The 17837-nt window shown below is 53.3% G+C and overlaps 7 protein-coding genes across 7 annotated transcripts; 2 read left to right on the top strand and 5 right to left on the bottom strand.

Annotated features, from left to right (window-relative positions):
* Nucleotides 1-637: 637 nt before the first annotated feature.
* CPAR01_11064 (ATPase) lies at nt 638-3638 on the bottom strand (the record flags this gene model as incomplete). The annotated part of the gene is made up of 2 exons (XM_060495323.1): nt 638-1094; nt 1162-3638. 2 exons carry the CDS (start codon nt 3636-3638, stop codon nt 638-640), a joined length of 2934 nt encoding a protein of 977 aa, XP_060345671.1.
* Nucleotides 3639-4176: 538 nt separating this feature from the next.
* Nucleotides 4177-5009, bottom strand: CPAR01_11065 (HIT domain-containing protein; the record flags this gene model as incomplete). The annotated part of the gene is made up of 2 exons (XM_060495324.1): nt 4177-4728; nt 4893-5009. 2 exons carry the CDS (start codon nt 5007-5009, stop codon nt 4177-4179), a joined length of 669 nt encoding a protein of 222 aa, XP_060345672.1.
* A 394-nt stretch (nt 5010-5403) lies between these two features.
* Nucleotides 5404-6773, bottom strand: CPAR01_11066 (ferrochelatase; the record flags this gene model as incomplete). The annotated part of the gene is made up of 2 exons (XM_060495325.1): nt 5404-6468; nt 6519-6773. 2 exons carry the CDS (start codon nt 6771-6773, stop codon nt 5404-5406), a joined length of 1320 nt encoding a protein of 439 aa, XP_060345673.1.
* A 568-nt stretch (nt 6774-7341) lies between these two features.
* On the top strand, nt 7342-9397 carry CPAR01_11067 (ATP-dependent DNA helicase II; the record flags this gene model as incomplete). The annotated part of the gene is made up of 3 exons (XM_060495326.1): nt 7342-7413; nt 7462-8079; nt 8129-9397. 3 exons carry the CDS (start codon nt 7342-7344, stop codon nt 9395-9397), a joined length of 1959 nt encoding a protein of 652 aa, XP_060345674.1.
* A 755-nt stretch (nt 9398-10152) lies between these two features.
* On the top strand, nt 10153-12181 carry CPAR01_11068 (uncharacterized protein; the record flags this gene model as incomplete). The annotated part of the gene is made up of 2 exons (XM_060495327.1): nt 10153-10404; nt 10460-12181. The coding sequence occupies 2 exons, from the start codon at nt 10153-10155 to the stop codon at nt 12179-12181; spliced, it is 1974 nt and encodes a 657-aa protein (XP_060345675.1).
* A 1216-nt stretch (nt 12182-13397) lies between these two features.
* CPAR01_11069 (uncharacterized protein) lies at nt 13398-14516 on the bottom strand (the record flags this gene model as incomplete). Its single annotated transcript, XM_060495328.1, has 2 exons — nt 13398-13947; nt 14083-14516. Coding segments are annotated over 2 exons (984 nt in total), but the record flags the coding sequence as incomplete, so codon positions are not given.
* A 621-nt stretch (nt 14517-15137) lies between these two features.
* Nucleotides 15138-17102, bottom strand: CPAR01_11070 (major facilitator superfamily transporter; the record flags this gene model as incomplete). The annotated part of the gene is made up of 4 exons (XM_060495329.1): nt 15138-15253; nt 15315-16693; nt 16762-16835; nt 16914-17102. 4 exons carry the CDS (start codon nt 17100-17102, stop codon nt 15138-15140), a joined length of 1758 nt encoding a protein of 585 aa, XP_060345677.1.
* Between the last annotated feature and the right edge of the window lie 735 nt (nt 17103-17837).

A 17837-nucleotide genomic window follows, 5' to 3' on the forward strand; every position in this document is an offset into this window, starting at 1 on the left:
AGGGCTACATCTCTTGGTGCTCATGCCTGGATTCGAACTCGAATACTATCGCATGCGCTAAGCCTGTCGTCGAGCAGGCTGGTTGGTGTAGATGATTGATTGTTGACCATCAACCACTCCACCACCCAGCCAGTTTGACCTGACCCGTCGACCTAGACGGGCACCTGCTGGATGGTGACAGGATTGGGATTGAGGGGGTATATAAAGGTATACATACGCTGGGCAGGCAAGACCGGAATACTCGTGCGTCCGGCCGTACCTGCCTTACACTGACTACGCTGTGTATACCGTATACGCTCCTCAAAGCTTTGCACGCCAGTCCGAAGAGCGATCTATCTTGCGGACACATGAGCTGTTACTTTACTTTCTTGTGGTCTGGTAGAAAATCAACGCCAAATGAAAGCTGCATGAAGGAGTGTTGGAGCCCATCATCAACGGTCCAGGATTTCTACTCGGCCCTAGACGTGTCAGAGATGCAGAGTGTCGCAGATATCACTCTAATACCCGACCTTGACGCAAAGCAAAGTACTGACGATGTGTAGACAACCAAGACTTGAATGAATGTAGAAATCGGACTCAATTATATTCATCACAACCCCATATCTAGTCCAAAGAAAGAGACCGCCTTGGCCCCCGCCTACAAACCCTTCATAAACTCCAGCAACGAAATCGGCTTCCTGACAGCATTATTCAATCCTTCATGGTACGTAACCCAGACCTTGTTATCACTCTTCCCGCCCTCGTGGTGATCGTGCGTCTTCTTCCTCTTGGCGTTGCCATCCATCTCGCCCAGCGGTCTTGCAGGAATCACACGCCCGAAAAAGTCCTTCTTCACGCTCGACGCGAGGATCCTCTCCTGCTCCTTGATCATGTTCTCCTTATCCGCCTGTTGTTGCTGCTGCGAAGGTGTATCCTCTGCCCCTCCCAGTGGTCCACCAACCTTGAAGCGCGCCTGGCGGGCCGCGGCTTCGCGTAAGATAATGGTCTTTTGTAGTTCCTGGTCTAGCACCTGGCGGACGGCGTATCGGGTCGGTGCTTGGCTGGAGAGTACCAGGTTCCCTGCCGTCTCGTACACCGCGAGGGCATCGAGATCACTATTTGGAACTTTGTTAGCAGAATTCCCACCAAAAAGTAGTTCACAAGAGGAGAATAGTAACTCACGGTTCCATGCGGTACACCCACTGCGGCCCCCTATTAACCAACGAATCCGTCTCGATCTTGCCCTTCTGCATCTCGATCCCGACCTCCGCCATAATCTCCGCCGCCCGCTTGACCATGATCTTCTCCGTCTCTTTCCGCACGCTAGCCGTGCTGATGCCGCTGCCGCCAATGACTACCGGCTTGACGTCCGGCGACACCATCCGGACCAAGTACGGCATGAACTCGGTCGAGATGTCTTCAGCGCTCCGGAAGGACCGCCCCAGCGTGGGCGTAAGCTGCGCCTGGATGGCCTGGAGCATGGCCCTGTTCTGCTTCTGCGCTTCAAAAGCGGCATAATCAGCTCGGGGGCCCGAGAACGGCACGGGAGGCTCGCTGTCCTCCTCTGTGGCGCCCCATTTTTTGTCGAAGCCTTTGTTGACTTGATGTCGCTTGGACGAGGCGAACAAGCTGTGGCAGGCCAAGATCGGTTGGCTCAGGTACGGCGCCAATTCCCACTCCTGACTTCCAAATGTGCGTGACGAGCAGGTGTCGAGAAAGTTCATCCAGTCGTACGCCGCATTCGGCTTTGAGAGGAACGAGTCGTCGTTAAATTCTCGGTTTGGGTACTCCAGGAAGACGTCTGTCATCACGCGCTCGACCTCTCCGCTGGTGTCAATCATGTGTCGCAACCGCTCCATTGCGTTCTTCTTGTGATACTCCGCAAAGCCCAACTGAGCCTTGGGTTGCTCGTGCTGGTTCTTGAAGTTTTGTGATGTGTCCAGGGCTTGTTTCGGGAAGCCACCGCCTTCTTGAAAGACGCGCGACACGATGTCCTTTGCACTCCCTCTCCCGAGCCCTCTAGCTCCTCCAGCGCCTTCTGTAAGGTCGTGCATGACATTTTGGTCTAGCCATTGCCTTGTCAAGCGCTCATTGAAGCCGGCGGCAGCTTTGAAGCGCCCGGCTACCCATTCGCCGACGACCATAACTCCTCGAAGATCGCCTTCAGCGCCGCTCTCTGCGCCGCGCTTGGCATCGATGCCACTCGTCATGCCCCAGGCGGCTTCACAAACCTTGCGCGCCGCATCCTTCTCACAGGGTATACCCTCCTTATCGAATACGGTCTTGAGGCGTGTGACGACTGCATCAATGCCCGGCTTGCCGACGTGGATTACCTCCGCCATTCCCGACTGCCGAAGAGGCCTGAGAGAGGGGTGGTAGACATCGTTGCAGATGAGAATAAGGGGGCGCAGGAGGCGAAAGTCGTCCCCCTTTTTCTTTTTCTTGGAGTACGAGGAATCGGATCCGCCAGCACTATTCTTTTGATCGATGAGCACAAGGTCAATCAAAGCCTTAACGAAACCACCCTCCCCTGAAGCGCCGGATCCACCCACGACACCGTCGACCTCATCGACAATGACGCAAGCCGGTTTGGCAACCTTTTGCTGTACCTCTCCATCTTTGGACTTGACGTTCTCGACAGTCTTGACACTCTCGGTTCCTAGGGACGTTCGTATCCGGTTCTTGACGACGTCTCGGCTGCGGTCGTCGCTGGCGTTGATCTCCATCACTTCGTACCCCGCTTGTCTCGCACAGACGTGAGCCAGAGTCGTCTTGCCGAGACCCGGTGGTCCCGTCAGCATGAGAATCTTCTTGTGCGGCTTCTCCTCCTCTTGGACCTGTTTCGCGCCTGGCCTTCGTACGATTGGGGCCTTCTTCGCAATGCCGGGGAATACGATTGGGTCCCACCGCTTCAGCCAGCGCAGGACCATACGATTTGTACCATCGTCACCGCAAAGATCCAGAAAGTTCTTCGCCCTGTATTTTTCGGTCCACAGGAGGGTCTTCTTTTGAGATTTGCCAGTGTGTGTCGGCTCGACTGACCGCACTGGGACATCACTTTCCTTTCTCTTTGGGCGTGGTTCTGAAGCTTCGCTCTTGGCCTTGTCGATGAGCTCATTGATAGCTATGCCGTAGTATGCGCGCTTAGCTTTTCCCTCCTTTGTCTTGGACCGCGCCGCAATGATGCTTTCGTATGATGCGTTGGCTGTCGGCTTTCGTTGCTTGATTGTGGTAGTTGTCCCGTTACAGGTAGTGAGATTGAAGGTCCTCGAAGATTTAAAGATCGATGGAGTGTCTTGGAGTAATGATGATGCAAGGCTTTGAGGTCGGGCAGGAGGAGGGACATTTCGTGTAGGCGCAACTTCAACACGGTCATTCGTCTTTTCAGGTGCTTGGGCTATCGGCTCAAGGACATCGTCGTCCGATAGGGAGGTTATGGGCGCTGGACGTTGCAAGCGGGCGCTAAAATCAAGGAGTTGCTTTTTCAGGGGAGGCTGCTGCTCATTGTTGTCGTCGGAGTCGGAATCATCGTCAAGAAGGAAACCGCTGTTGACCTTTGGCTTTGATTTCGTCGGGTCAGCCGCCGGGGCCCTTGGGCGTTTCGCTGCGGGCGGTGATGGGCTGGCGGGAAATGTGACGGGTGAAGATGCGCTGGGCATTTTGGGGGAGAGCCCAATTGAGCTCGAACGGTTCAGTTCTCTTGTTTGCTAGTTGCGACGATGTTAAGTGCTGCGCTGAGTGCCTCAATTGCAGTCTGGCAATTTGGTGTCCCTACAGTGACAATTATTCTTGAGAGGGGAGACGCGACTCGACGCGACGACCCTGGACGCGTTAATGATTTGGTGGGGGTTCCTGGACTTGCTCCAAGCTCCTGAGCTTACCGTGCTAATTACGGGCTAGCCAGCTCAGGCACTGTCTTCGTGATGAGGGAGCACCACGATTTGTATCTTCGACTGACTTGCTAAGTTGCATCCAAATGCTTACAGTACCTATAGTATGAACAAGATAATCTCCTTTTCTTTCTAATTCTTATGAGTCTTCATCCCATAAAGATCTAGACTGATATGGCAGTCTTGTGTCTGGCACCTCGCGACGTAATGGCGCACATTGAGCACCCGAAGCTGAGTTCACGGTGAGAGCAACTTACAATAGTTGGCCTCTTGGTCAATTCATCGTGATATGGTCGCTATGCGATATTCAGCTCTCACTTGAAGCTCCCATATCCTTCAATAATTCTCGGTACGAGTTCGCCTCAGCCACCATCTCCTCCATACTCCTCGCCTTCCTCATCGCATCCTCAATCTTCGCAAACTTCCCTCCCGCCTCTGGCCGCCTACCCAACTCCGCATCCCACAACGCGCCACCAACATTGCCATCTTCAGCAGACATCTGCTCATAAATCTCATCTCTTGGCCCTTCCCCGTCCTTGCCCGTCTCGCCGGGGACGCGCGGGATGATGTGAACGTGAACGTGCGACACCGTCTGCCCCGCGTCGGCGCCGTCCTGGACCGCAATGTTAAACGATCCGGCCTCCGGCGCCGCCGGTTCTGATCTGGACGTGGCGTTGGAGAAGTAGCGACGCGCCAGCATCTTTTGGATGAGCTGTGTCGTCGTGAAGAGGTCCGTCACCTCAGCGGGCTGGAGATCCGTGAGGCGTTTGTGAGCCTGGAGGGGGCAGACGAGGACGTGGCCTGGGAGGAGGGGCTTGAGGTTGACCAGGGCGAAGGAGTGCGCCGTCTTGTAGAAGACCTGGTCTCGTGTTAGTTTATGAGTGTAGCTGTGATGCCCGAGTTCAGGTTTCTTGAAGTTGAAATGAAGTAGTGCCCATAGCAAGATTATTATGAGATGCCGCAAGGCCAATTTAAGATTGACGCATAACCAGATGTCATTGACTGTGATGAAATGCAACTGACCTGGCTGGTGACCTCAAACGGCCCGAAATGAATCTTGTCTTGAGAGCTCATATTTCGTCGGATATCGAGGGTTTGAGCTTGAAATACCTTCTGTGCCAAAGGCCGTGTCTTAAACATAGCCAATTGTCAACTATGTAAGCGTGATGGAGTCGTTTTGTAGCTTCACTAAGAGCAGATTGATTGAGGGCGATCGCTGGTGGAGCTAGGTTTGGAAATTGTTAGCACATCTCAAAAATACAGTGGCGTCATCATCACAGGCAAAGTCCCCTTCAACATTTCGATCCTTGCTTCTTTGCAGTTGGGCATTTCACACTCATCACACATCTCCAATTCGGATACAGATTGTTCATGCAGCTGCGGGCGACACTTTGTGCATGAATGGTGGAATAGATTTGAGAGTTGATGTACTTTTGAATTCGCCTCCCTCCGAATGCCACTTTAGACCCTAGCAGATCCCCGGTTCCTGATATAATACACAATTACATGTCGCAAATTAGATGCGACTCATTCTTTATTGGGCAAGAGTCTTCTCCTGCGCGGGGAGAAGCTTCGATTGCTGTCCCGCAAAGAACTTCTTCGACTCCAAGCATCGCTCGCTCTTGCAGCCAGGGCACCGCAACTCCATCTGCGGCGAGCAGGCTACACTGCTGTCTAGATGAGCCTTGGCAATGTCGGCAAGAGCCTTGATGAATACGGGGCTGCCGTTCAAACTCTCCACTCTCTTGACCGTCTCCGGGCTTCCAGAGTCAGCGATGACTTCAAGGTCCAGCTCGAACAAAGTCTCGATGTGGTCTGATGTGAAGGCAATGGGAATCAACACAAGGTCCTTCTGGCCCTTGTGGACGTAGTTCTCAACCGAGTCGGAGGTCTGGGGTCCTAGCCAGGCGGACGGGCCGACCTGGGACTGCCAGCAGAGGCGGTAGGGGTTGGAGAACTTGAGGCGCTGCATGACAGCGTACACGGTCGCGGCAACTTCGGCCGGGTAAGGGTCGCCCCTATTGACCACAGACATGGGCAAGCTGTGGGCGGAGAAGATCAGGACGGCGTCCTTGCGTCTTTCCTCGGGGTATTCCAACAACTTCGCCTCAATGTTCTGTGCAAACGCCTCAACCAGGCCCGGGTGTACCGGCCAGCGATCGATCACACTCCATGAAATGGTACCGTCGCCGGGTGTCGTCTCTCCGACGGCCTTGCCCTCCAGCCTTTGCCTCCACTTCCACAACTCGTTGATGCTGCTTCCTGTCGTTGAGCACGAGTACTGGGGGTATTGTGTGAATGCAACCGCTCTTCCGCCTCTTCCCTTTCCAAAGCCATCCTCGAAAAGCTTGTTGTACATCTCCTCGGTCAGAGGGTCGGCGTAGCGAAAAGCTGTATACGGCTTGTGTGGCGCTGTCTCGGGTGAGATCTCATCGAGAATCTTGCACATCTCGGCGTTCTGATACTCAGACCACTTGCGAATAGGTGAGCCGCCACCAATATCGGCGTATTGCTTCTGGATCTTGGGAGTCCGTCGCTTCGAAATCAGGGGACCGAGGTAGTTCTGGAAACGGCCAAGGGGAATCAAGTCGCCATCTGCCTGCGCATCGTTAGCTTGCGTCGCAGAAAGTAGAATGACGAGAGACCTACAAAAAGCCTGCTCAGAAAGTCTCCCACTTCGTCCGTCGTTGAAGGGCCACCCATGTTCATGAATACCATCGCCGTCGGTCCCTTGGATCCAGCAGAGTTTTGCGTCACAGGTGGTACGACCGTCGCCATTGATCTAAGCTGTGCAGCCGACTGCTTCGGCAGTGCCATGGTGAGAGGCGATGAGGCATTGCGCGCAGATGTCGTCGCCTTGGACAAGCTCCGCGAGAGCTGTCCTGTGGAGTACTTGAACGCCATTGGATCGTGACAATGGTTGAATGTGAATACACGACAAGGAAAGAGTGTAGTGCGAAGGAAAAACGTGGTTAATGTTCAAGTGGCTCTAGATTCTCGCACTTGTGGCAATCCGCGAACCCCGGTGATGCGTCGATGCTGGGCGACACTTTGAGGAATTCGGGCTTCGATGACGAAGGAAATCCCGATCTGGACAGCAGCCCACCGAGCACCGAGCAGGACCCCTGTGAGGCCGAGAAGATACCTCGATACTTACAGAATCCCCTGTTCTGGCCCTGAAACAACTGGTGCCTGGGTACTCCCCTAACCCGCAGTCGAATTGGCCAATTAGACACTGCGTAATCCAGAACCACGGCAATTACGGTCACGTGGTCGCGCGCTGTGACCAGGAGCTCCTGCGAGCTTGGCGCGCGAGCTTCCCAGCTGCGCGAAGGCCCCAGTCGCGCTGGCTGCCTGGAGCGACGCCTGGTAGCTAACCTGCAAGTGCTTGCTATGCCCATCCGCTTCACAACCAGCGCAGCGAAACACATCCCATCTTCTCTTCGTACACATTTCGAGTGACCTTTCAAAGATGGCTGATCGCGGACACTTCAAAAGAGAGGATGAGGATGAGGATGATGCTGAGGAGGAGCTTGATGAGACCGTAAGTCCTATGCACTGTGGATCATGACTTATAACTGACCTGTCGCAGGACTTCAAGGCTCAAAAAGATGCCATTTTGCTCGCCATTGACGTGAGCTCATCAATGCTGCAGCATCCGCCCGCAACAAACTCCAAGAAGGCCGATAGGGACAGTGCTGTCGAGGCAGCTTTGAAATGCGCCTATCATCTCATGCAGCAGCGCATCATCTCTAACCCCAAAGACATGATGGGCATTCTCTTCTTCGGCACGGAAAAGTCAAAGTTTCAAGAAGAAAGCGGTCGGGCAGGCTTGGGCTACCCGCACTGCTACTTGTTCGCAGACCTCGACGTTCCCGCTGCTGAAGATGTCAAGGCACTAAAGACCTTGGTCGGCGCGGATGGAGAAGAGGCCGAAGATGAAGATGAGGTGCTAGTGCCGGCGGAGGAAGAAGTCCAGATGGCCAACGTCTTTTTCTGCGCAAACCAAATCTTCACTACTAAGGCGGCGAACTTTGGCAGCAGACGACTCTTCATCATCACAGACAATGATGACCCACACGGCAAGAACAAGGATGCCAAATCGGCTGCGGCTGTCCGTGCAAAAGACTTGTACGATCTTGGAGTTGTGATCGAGCTTTTCCCCATTACCAGAGACGAGAGGAAGTTCGACCTCGGAAAATTTTACGATGTAAGTACTGAGCCGTTCGATTGGAGTGGGCAGAAAGCTGACCGTGCAGGACATCATCTATCGAGACCTAGTTGCAGAGGCCAATCTCTCCGAAACCAGAAACTCAAAGTCCGGCGATGGCCTCAGTCTCCTCAACTCATTAATATCAAACATCAACTCCAAAGAAACGCCCAAGCGCTCCCTATTCTCTAACCTCCCCTTCGAGATCGCCCCTGGACTCAGAATCTCGGTCAAGGGATACAATATTCTTCACCGTCAGACCCCAGCAAGAACATCATACATCTGGCTAGACGGTGAGAAACCTCAGCTCGCCAACGGCGAAACGACACGGATCGCCGAGGATAGTGCCCGGACGGTTGAAAAGGTCGAGTTCAAGAAGGCTTACAAATTTGGCGGCGAATACGTGCACTTTGCACCAGAGGAGCAGAAGTCTCTCAAAGACTTCGGCTCCCCCATTATCCGCATTATCGGATTCAAGCCGCGCTCTATGCTTCCCTTTTGGGCGAGTATCAAGAAATCAACATTCATCTTCCCATCAGAGGAGGACTATGTCGGCTCGACTCGTGTCTTCAGTGCTCTTTGGCAAAAGCTGCTAAAAGACAAGAAGATCGGCATCGCATGGGCTGTCACCCGTGTCAACGCTAGCCCAATTCTCGTCGCCATCATCCCTTCCCATGAGAAGTCTGAAGACGATTCAGGAACGCCCTATCTACCCGCCGGTCTTTGGCTCTACCCGCTTCCTTTCGCTGACGACCTACGCGAAGGCCCCGAGCCCCCAAGTAATCACGTCGTAAGTTCCAACGAGCTTATCGACAAGATGCGCATCATCGTCCAGCAGCTACAGCTACCAAAGGCCATGTACAACCCCAAGAAATACCCCAACCCGTCGCTGCAATGGCACTACAAGATCCTCCAGGTCTTGGCTCTCGAGGAGGAGTACCCTGAAAAGGCGGAAGATCTTACCGAGCCAAAATACAAAGCCATCAGCAAGCGTGCCGGCGGTTACCTGGATGACTGGGCCGAGACCCTACAGGACGAGACCAAGATCGCGTTGGCAAAGGCTGCGATCAAGCGCGAGGCGGACGAAGGTGACGATGAGAGGCCTGCCAAGAGAGCAAAGGCTGCGCCGAAAGCTGCAAAGGTTCCCGGGTCTGGCATGACGACGGCGCAGCTTAAGGCTGCTGTGGACAGTGGTGGATTGAGCAAGATGCTAGTCGCAGATCTCAAGGAGCTGCTTGCCGCGAGGGGACAGAGCACAGCAGGCAAGAAGAGCGAGCTGGTGGAGAGAGTTGAGGAATGGGTTGAGGAGAATGCTTGATGTTACAGATGACGACTTTGCGATGAAACTGTATTATACCACTTGATGACGAGTCAACGGCAGGCTTATTAATTCCCCCGGGAGCTATCCACAAGTACGCCATGCTCAGAATTGTCATCCTGATTGTTTTGCCGATCGACCAGGTTTTTGAACATCACATTCTTCTATTTCTTCCCACACACCTGAGCTTACCGACTATGAGCTCCAGCTCGCCAACCTGGATGCTGTTCAGGTGGCTCAAGGCCCCTTGCTACGCCGCGCGGTTGCCCAAGAAGCTGTCAGCGACGAGCAGGCACCCAGTCATAATCAAAGGTGAAAGCCAGAATGCCCCGCCAAGCCTCTGTCAGCACAACATGAATCCTGCCAGCTCTCTAGACCTGGGCGACACATTCGGATCCTTCTTCTGCAAGCGAGCAGCGAATATGCAGGCCAGCGTTGCAAGGTGCCCTTCAATTGGTTTTGCGGCTCAGCTTGTGACATGCTCTCCCACCCTTTCTGCAACAGCCTCATTACCTGCGAGCCTGATGACAGTATATATCACATCTAGCAAAGTAGGTCACGTTTGACACTCCGTATGTCTACTTGTTTCCATCGTGCCTCATCTCCTCATATCCTCCCGAGGCTTGAAACCTGGATTTCTTTCCACTCTGTCAACTTTTGTCTTCCACTCAGCATTACGTAGGTTCCAAAAACCAACTGTTCATATTCAATCTACGATCGCGGCAATTCTCGCTCGCAAATAGAACTTGCCGACCATGGACACATCCGGAGAGGCCAGACGCGAGGCGTCGTCAAATTCTATCAAAAGAGAATCAAGACTCTTGCAATGGCCTCCACAAAGGCTCAAGAATGGTCTATCTAAACCATCAGAAATTCTGCTTGGTATTCTTTCTTTACTCATGGTGATTGTTATTATGGCATACATCGGTATCTTGCTCCTAAATGATGGCCGAGACATAGAGAGTCTCTCGACGATGTGGAAGTTCGCTAGCGAATTTTCCCAGCTCGTAAGAATCATTGCTTCCGATAAGAATTCACTGTCAGTACTAACAATGTTCTCAGGGCCCTACGGCGGTACCCTTGATGTTTGCCTTCGTCATTGGCAGGGCTGTCAGGAGCTATGGGCATTGGAGACTCCAAAGAGGAGAGCGCATCGGGACCTTAGACAGCCTCTTCGGGTCGACCACATTGACCGGCACGATCACCACTATAATCGATCTGAAGAGGATCGGGGGCTTAGTAGGCCTACTAGTGGTCATTTGGTCCTTGTCGCCACTGGGAGGACAAGCGGCGCTTCGAGTCCTGTCCCCACGAACCGAGGAAATCCCCTCTCGTGCAGTACTGCCCTACCTCAACAACAGCGTTGGCTTTCCTCAAAGATATATGGCGGCAGGGATGCTAGGTAAACAAATCCCTGTAAACACGCTAGTTCTCGGATCACTTGGGGCTACGGACGAAATCAAAGATTCAAGGACAGATACTTGGGGCAACATCAAAATCCCCATGATTGAGTCCTTCCCTCAACATCTTTGGCTTAACAATAACGATTGGATTTCCCTTGACCAATACCAAGATGAAGTTACGTACTCTGCACTTGTTGGAATACCTGTTGCGAACGTTTCCCAAAGACACCGGTCGAGCTTCACCTTAGAAACTTCGTATTTGAAGTTAAACTGCACCGACCTCCGCAATTTTACAGGTAATGCTACCGAAGCGGTCAACCCTATACGGGAGGGATGCGACAAAAGAGAAGGGATATCAGAAAGTAGATGCAATTACAAATTCAAGTGGGGCGATATCGCTACCGTGCCTTACCCATACGGAAGGGAAAACTCCACGCGACGAGATGATCGCTGCACCGATCCTCGAGTCGCTGCCAGAGACTTGCTTTACTGGAACTATGATGTTGATCAACCAAGAGGCGGTTACACAATGGCAAAGTGTTCCATGACTACGTCATTCGTCGAGGTCCATGTCTCTTGCTTGGGTTGGGACTGCAAGGCCACAGCAGTGCGACAGTCGGCTTCGGCACCGCAGGGCGGACAGGCTACAAACAGAACCTTCTTTGACGGGTGCCCGCAAGAGAACATTCATATATGGAGATGGTTCTTTCGTTACTTCGATACTATGGCTGACAGCGGTGGCGGCGGGATTGGCTCGCCCACCATCGTACAGTCATACTTAGTCGATCCTAAGCTAGGGTTGAACTCCTCAGCAGCTTGGAACCTTCCACCGGTGTACGAAGTTGGGAAAGAGCTGTTTTCGGTCCGCCTGGGTCAGATTCTGAATACTTACTGGTGGGCCATGATAGGCAATGAGCCGTTGTTCTTAGGCCATCCCGAGAACTACGACGGCCTGACAAAATGGGCCACAGGGAGTTCAGAGTTTCCATCAAACGACGACTATGTGTTGTCAGAAGCAGAGGCCACTGTATACGTTCGTGTCCAAGTCCTCCGATATAACAAACCCTGGATGATTGTTCTCATCGTGGCAACTTTGGTGTTGCTACTCACAACAGTCTTGGATTTTGCGCTGAGCCTGAAGATCTGGGTCCCTAAGCTTCTTATGAACATCTCGACTCTGACGAGGGGTAACCCAAACTTTGACGTGCCGGGCGGCGGCGGAGCGCTTTCAGACGAAGCCAGGGCTAGGCTTATGGCCAACGTCAAAGTTAGGTTCGGAGACGCTGAAGGTGTCGATAAGTCCCATGATCTTATCATTGGGAATTGCGTGGAGCATGGGGGACGCGTGTCTAAATTGAATAAGGGGAAACTTTACACTTGACGGGTCGACCGTTCAGAATACGACAGGTTCTTCTTTCCTTTTACCAGGCAAGATCTTCTAGAATCTAGCAAAGATCTTACAAGAGACGCAGTGCCTTGAGATAAATTCGAGATGAGATTCAGGATGAACGCCATCTCCATCGTAGCGTTGTAAACCGGTTCATTTACTTACTATCTCTGAAGAGGATGTGAAGACCACCAGGTTTCTCAGGTGACCTATCCTTGCGAACCAGACCTTCTCCGGCATATCGGACTTAGTTGACCGTCGCAATTCGATGAAGTGGAACCGATTGAGGAGTTGTGGCGGAGAAGTTTCCCGACGGACTCCTAAGGAGCTATCTCAAACCCGTGAGGGGCCGGCAAGACTGCCCCCAAAAAGAGAGTTGTGGAAGGCGCAATCAGTACCCGCGACACCCATCATTCGTCATTGTGTTTGGAATGAAGTGTGACTTCAAGGCAACCTCTAGATGAGATGGCGGCGCCAGATGAGGTTCTTCGGTCTAGTTCAAACTCTCAGGTTCGCAACTTGCACGAATACTGAAGTGCTGCTCTTGACAGAAGATGGCGTGTTGCAGAGAACGGCGCTTGGACTGGCGCAGCTAGCGAGTCAAGACGTCCATGATAGGTCTGCGTAAGACCAAGAGAAAGCATCAAATCCGGCATGGTGTAGCGGTTAGCATACTCCGCTTTCATAGAAAGTCCCGGAGAGATCCGAGTTCGACTCTCGGTGTCGGAACGCCTAAATTTTTGCGGTTTGTGAGAAAGATCCGATACCAAATAGCAAATACCGCTTTTACCGAATGTTGTGAGAGCTTTTGGCGAGGCAGGAGATCGATTTACTGATTGCTATTCCTTTATTCATGACGTGGTAACTGAATTACTGTTTATGGTCTGTGCTATGTGGGCGACACCATCTAGCTGAACTCAAAATGTCATTTGCTGTACCGGTATTAGTGGCGCGAACCACATGGATTTCTACCTACCTTTTGGGCCTCGTTCATTGAATTTGGACCAGTCTTACAACCGACATCACATATGATCATTGAGATGATATGTTTCGATGCTAGATTTTTTCCCTGTTTTTCTTCTTCTTTCCGAAAGAGGACAACAGATGAGTTGATCACAAGCACTGATCAATGTGCCTTGTAAGTGCCGTCACTGGCCAAAACCTCTAGCATATATCTACACATTAACTAACTCCCTCTCATCCAACCCTCTCAATTACACCTCCTGACATTAAACCCCCCACCATAATTCGGAATCGGATTCGCGCTCACATGTCCGAAAAAGTACCGATGATACCGATTCGAATTCTCCCCGTCCGCGACCGCATAACACGACCCTCCCTTCCCCGGGTCGCGATCAATCACCTTCTTTCGCGCACCAGGCCTCTCCTCTTTAACATCGACCAACATTTGGCAGTAACTGAAATACCAGTCCTGGCACTCTGCGACATAACACTGGTTCGTTAGGCCCCGTAGGGGCTCGGTGCCGAAGACGTCGTTGAAGACGTCGTACATGATCAACAGAGCTTCTTTGGTGTTTCTTTGGCCGATGCGGTTGCAGGTCCAGTCTGTTTCTCCGCGCTTTTGGAGGGAGGAGGAGGAGGTGTTGGTGGTGGGTAGATCCCATGCTAGCGGGCTTGCGTTGCTGCGATTGAGAGTGTTGAGGAGGTCTGCTGGGTGTTGGCGATGAGTTCCGTTGGTGGTGGTGGTGTTTGCTCGCTCAACAGAGGGCGTAGATCTCTTCCAACCATCGGAGCCACCTCTTGTATCGGAGCACCCCGCGCACTGGACGAAACCCCCCTGTCCCTCGCGGAACTTTGGCTTCTCAAAGGGATCTTCACTGCTCCCTCTGTCTCTGAGGAACCGGTTCCACGGACCGTCCTCGACATCTCTCCTCTCAGGATCAGAGTACGCATCTATATCCCAGGTGCCTTGGTCGTGGACTCTCCTGACAACTTCATCCTCCCTGTCCTCGGAAAGGTCGTCGTCAACCTCAACCTCCTCGATTAACGTCCACTCTAGATCATGTTCCTCGATAACCGCCCGTGATGCCTCCATGTTGATCGGATCACCCCGCGCCACGCGCACTCTGCCCTCATCGCTCTCGGAGAAGCGGACACCATAAAAGGGCTTGTTACTATCGCTGCCGTCGTTGTGTCTCGTGCTATAGGGCCGGTTGAGAATCTCTCTGACCATATCTTCCCCGTCTCCGTTGAAGTCCATATCGAGGATGCTTTCTCGCTGCTGGGGAGGTGAGAGGGCCCGTCGCGGAGCACCGAGGGTGAGAAGGGCGGCTTGGAGGAGAAGTAGGCAAATTAGAGGAAAGATCTGATGGGAAGATGTCAGCCTTACCGCTTCAATGGTCTGGAGCCCCTATTAAAAAACTTACCATTGTGCAGAGTTCGAACGGGTTCTCTAGCCAGCGAAGGCGTTCGTTCTGTTTGAGTTGCCGTTACGGTGAAGAATAGGAGTGAACAGAGAGCGCATAAATCTAATCAAGAGGTAGGTGTTGACGGTCTGTTTGACTGATTCTGGACGAAGCAAGGGTCGGATGACGGTCGTACGGCCCATTCTTACACACAAAGCTCTGGTTAATGGCCAAGGTGCTGAGGCCAAGGGAAGACAGAAGCCTTCATTCAGAGTCCTTCAGAGTCAATGAAAGTGACCAGGCCAATCTCTGCGGAGTAGGCACGACTCTTGAGCCACTCTCTCGACGAGAAGACATATGAACAATCAAGGAAAGGTGTATTGATGGTATCGAGGGATACTCTTGTATCCGGTGCGGCAAAATCGCCGATGCTCTAAATTAAAGGAACCACGACTCTCTAGCGCTCATTGGCGCCGACGTCTATGTTCTAGGTATCGCAATCCTCCTCTCGCTATTTTTGTGAAATTACACAAACACTACATAGAACGTACAACTCGCCAAATCCTATACCAAAAACCTAGAATTTAGTTATTGGGTATCAGCTCATCCTCTGTCAATACCTCCAGCGCCTCTGAGCTGGCATTTGAGCTCGGCTGGGGCACCGATGAAGGGATAGGCTCGTAAGTCTCCTCGAGGAACACTGCGTTTTCGGTCAGCAAAGGGAGCTCCTTGTACAACACGAGCGGCATTGAATAACTTACCACCGGGCCGCACTATAAAGCTGGCCAATAAGGCCAGGCCAAACAGGGATGCAAGGAGGACGAAGATGGCCTGGTCAAAGACGCCGACGGTCGAGTAGTAAAGCGTGTTGAAGGCAATCGGGCCCAACACCCTCGAAAGAGCATGCAGGACGCCAATGGCGCCCAGAAGCTGGCCGACCTGATCCGCGGGCACATGCTTGGTGATGGCGGCTTGGATGGTCGCACTGCCGAGACCGCCAAAAGCAGTGACCATGCCAGAGAGCACGAACACGGCCTCGTTTCTCGCAAACAGGTATCCAAGGGAGCCTGTGACGTCTGAGAGTAGGGCGAAGCGGAGAATCCAGCAGTCGACGCTGTCGGCGCCGTTGTTCGCCTCGACGATGGAAACGCCCGAGACCCTCCTACGGTAGGCTGCGGGACGCACGCGGAAAACGTAGTTGACGAGGGGTAGGACAACAAGCAGCGCGACGACGCGGACCATGGAAACGGCGGAGATGTAGCGAGAGCTCTCTAGGGTGCCCCAGCCCCATGTCTCAGGGGACTCGGAGTAGAGAAGGATGACGGTGCCGGCGCTCATAGCGGAGCCCAGGAGGATCATGTCGGTGAACGAGAGCGCGGCGATGTTGAGACGCAGCCTCGAGGAGGTGCCGGGTCCCGTGGGCCACAGCGTCTTGAGGGGAGCCAGAGGGTTGGCCGCCTTGACCGTGGACCAGGTTCCGGCACCAGCCTTGGCCTCCTTTTCTTGGTTGTGCTTCTGGCGGGCGCGGAGCTGACGCTTCACGCTGAGGGACTCGGGAACGATGAATCCGACAAAGATGATGAAGTAGATGTGGCATCCCATGGTGACGTAGAAAACGGAGAGTAAGTTGCCGGTCCAGGCGGCAAAGTAACCAGTCAGAAGGGGGCCAAAGGCAAGGCCGCTGAAGAGGCAGGCGTGAAGATATCCGATGCGCACACCACGCTGAGACGGCGCGGTACAGTCGCTGGTGTACGAGTTGATGAGAACGCTACCAGCCGTGAAGGATCCAGTGAGGCCGTCGGCTACGGCGCCGAGAAGCAGCCAGTTGTAGTGGAACGTCCAGGGGAAGTTGGCACACATGATGACGATGAGCTCGGCCACGACGCCGCCGCAGGACGCCAGAGCCAGGAGTTTCCGACGGCCATAACGGTCCGAGAGCTGGCCCAACTTTGGAGCGGTGATTGCGGACAGGATGCCGGTCAACAGGTTGATGGCCAGAGTGAACATGGACACACGCTTCTTAACCTCGGGGATGAGGCATTGCGGGTTATCCGCGCCGAGTATAACGGGTGTGAAAACGAAGGCCGGGTCCAGCGCCGTCTCATCGGCAAAATGCCTTTGGCATACCAGATCGACGATTCTATGTTGCACACGAGATTAGCGACTGCGATCGGCCGCCAAGACATCACGAGATCATTTGTGACATACAGGTTCAGCTTGGGCACCAGAGAGCCTCCAAAGGCCAGCGTGAAGAGAGCATACGGGATCAGAAGCCAGAAGACCTGGCGCACAGAAAGTCAGCACGATTGTTCGGGACCACAGGGCGGCCCGAGCCGGAGACAAAAAAGAGAGAATCCTACAGAGGGAGTCCTCCACCACGGCAAATGTTCGAAATCCGCATAACCGGGCCATGTATCTTCGCAGGAGCTTTCGCCGTCGCGAGCGCCTGCGCTCAACAGCGACGTGGTCTCTGTTGCCTCGTTTATGGGTTTCCCGTGGACGTCCTGGTCCACCCGGGTGACAATGATGTCGTCTTTTGGTGCCGACATTTTTGACTATTTTGATGTTGTTATTGCTGCTCGTGCGCTGTGTCGAGTTCGAGTGTCGTGTAGTGTAGTGTGCTTGGTGCAGAACACAGCACAACTGTCGCAAGTAGGTTCCAAAGACTTTTTGAGCTTGATAACTGACAGACAGAAGGCTGCGAAGTTTCGTATCGAGTATCTGTGTCTTTGGGAGGGCTGTATCGTCGAGTGTTGGCCCTATATCCTGACTTGGTCTGTATCGTTGGGGGTGAGCGCGGCAAGATGTATAGAGCGACACTGCCACGATTCCATTCCTGTAGGATCGTGTTGGACGCACACAGCAATTAGACGCCTCTCCGAGAGTGTAACTGTCAAGTCGGAAGAGGGACCAAAGCTGGAAAGGCAGAGGGGTATGAATACATGAGCAAGGGAAGAGAAGCGCTATGCTCGGCGCAACGAGAAGTGGGAATGGGAAAAGAAATAGAAACCCGAGCTACGTAGCAGAGGACCGGGGTGCGCTGCCCACATCGAGAGATAAGGCGGGCGTGGGACAGCGATGGACGCTGGTGAAATCGAGCCAAGGGCCCGGGCGAGCGAGAGACAACTGCACGACCACACATAACCAGAACTGAACAGGGGGGGCGGCTTCGACTTTGGGTGTGGAACAAAGTGGGATGGGCCAACCTAGGTGCTAGGATGGGAATGGGATGGGATGTGTCGTGGACTGGTGGAATGGGAACAGCGCCCCCCCGGACATGGATC

This window comes from Colletotrichum paranaense (genome assembly GCF_030867605.1).
Source record: "Colletotrichum paranaense strain IMI 384185 chromosome Unknown Scaffold_9.1, whole genome shotgun sequence".
NCBI classification, from domain to species: Eukaryota; Fungi; Ascomycota; class Sordariomycetes; order Glomerellales; family Glomerellaceae; genus Colletotrichum; species Colletotrichum paranaense.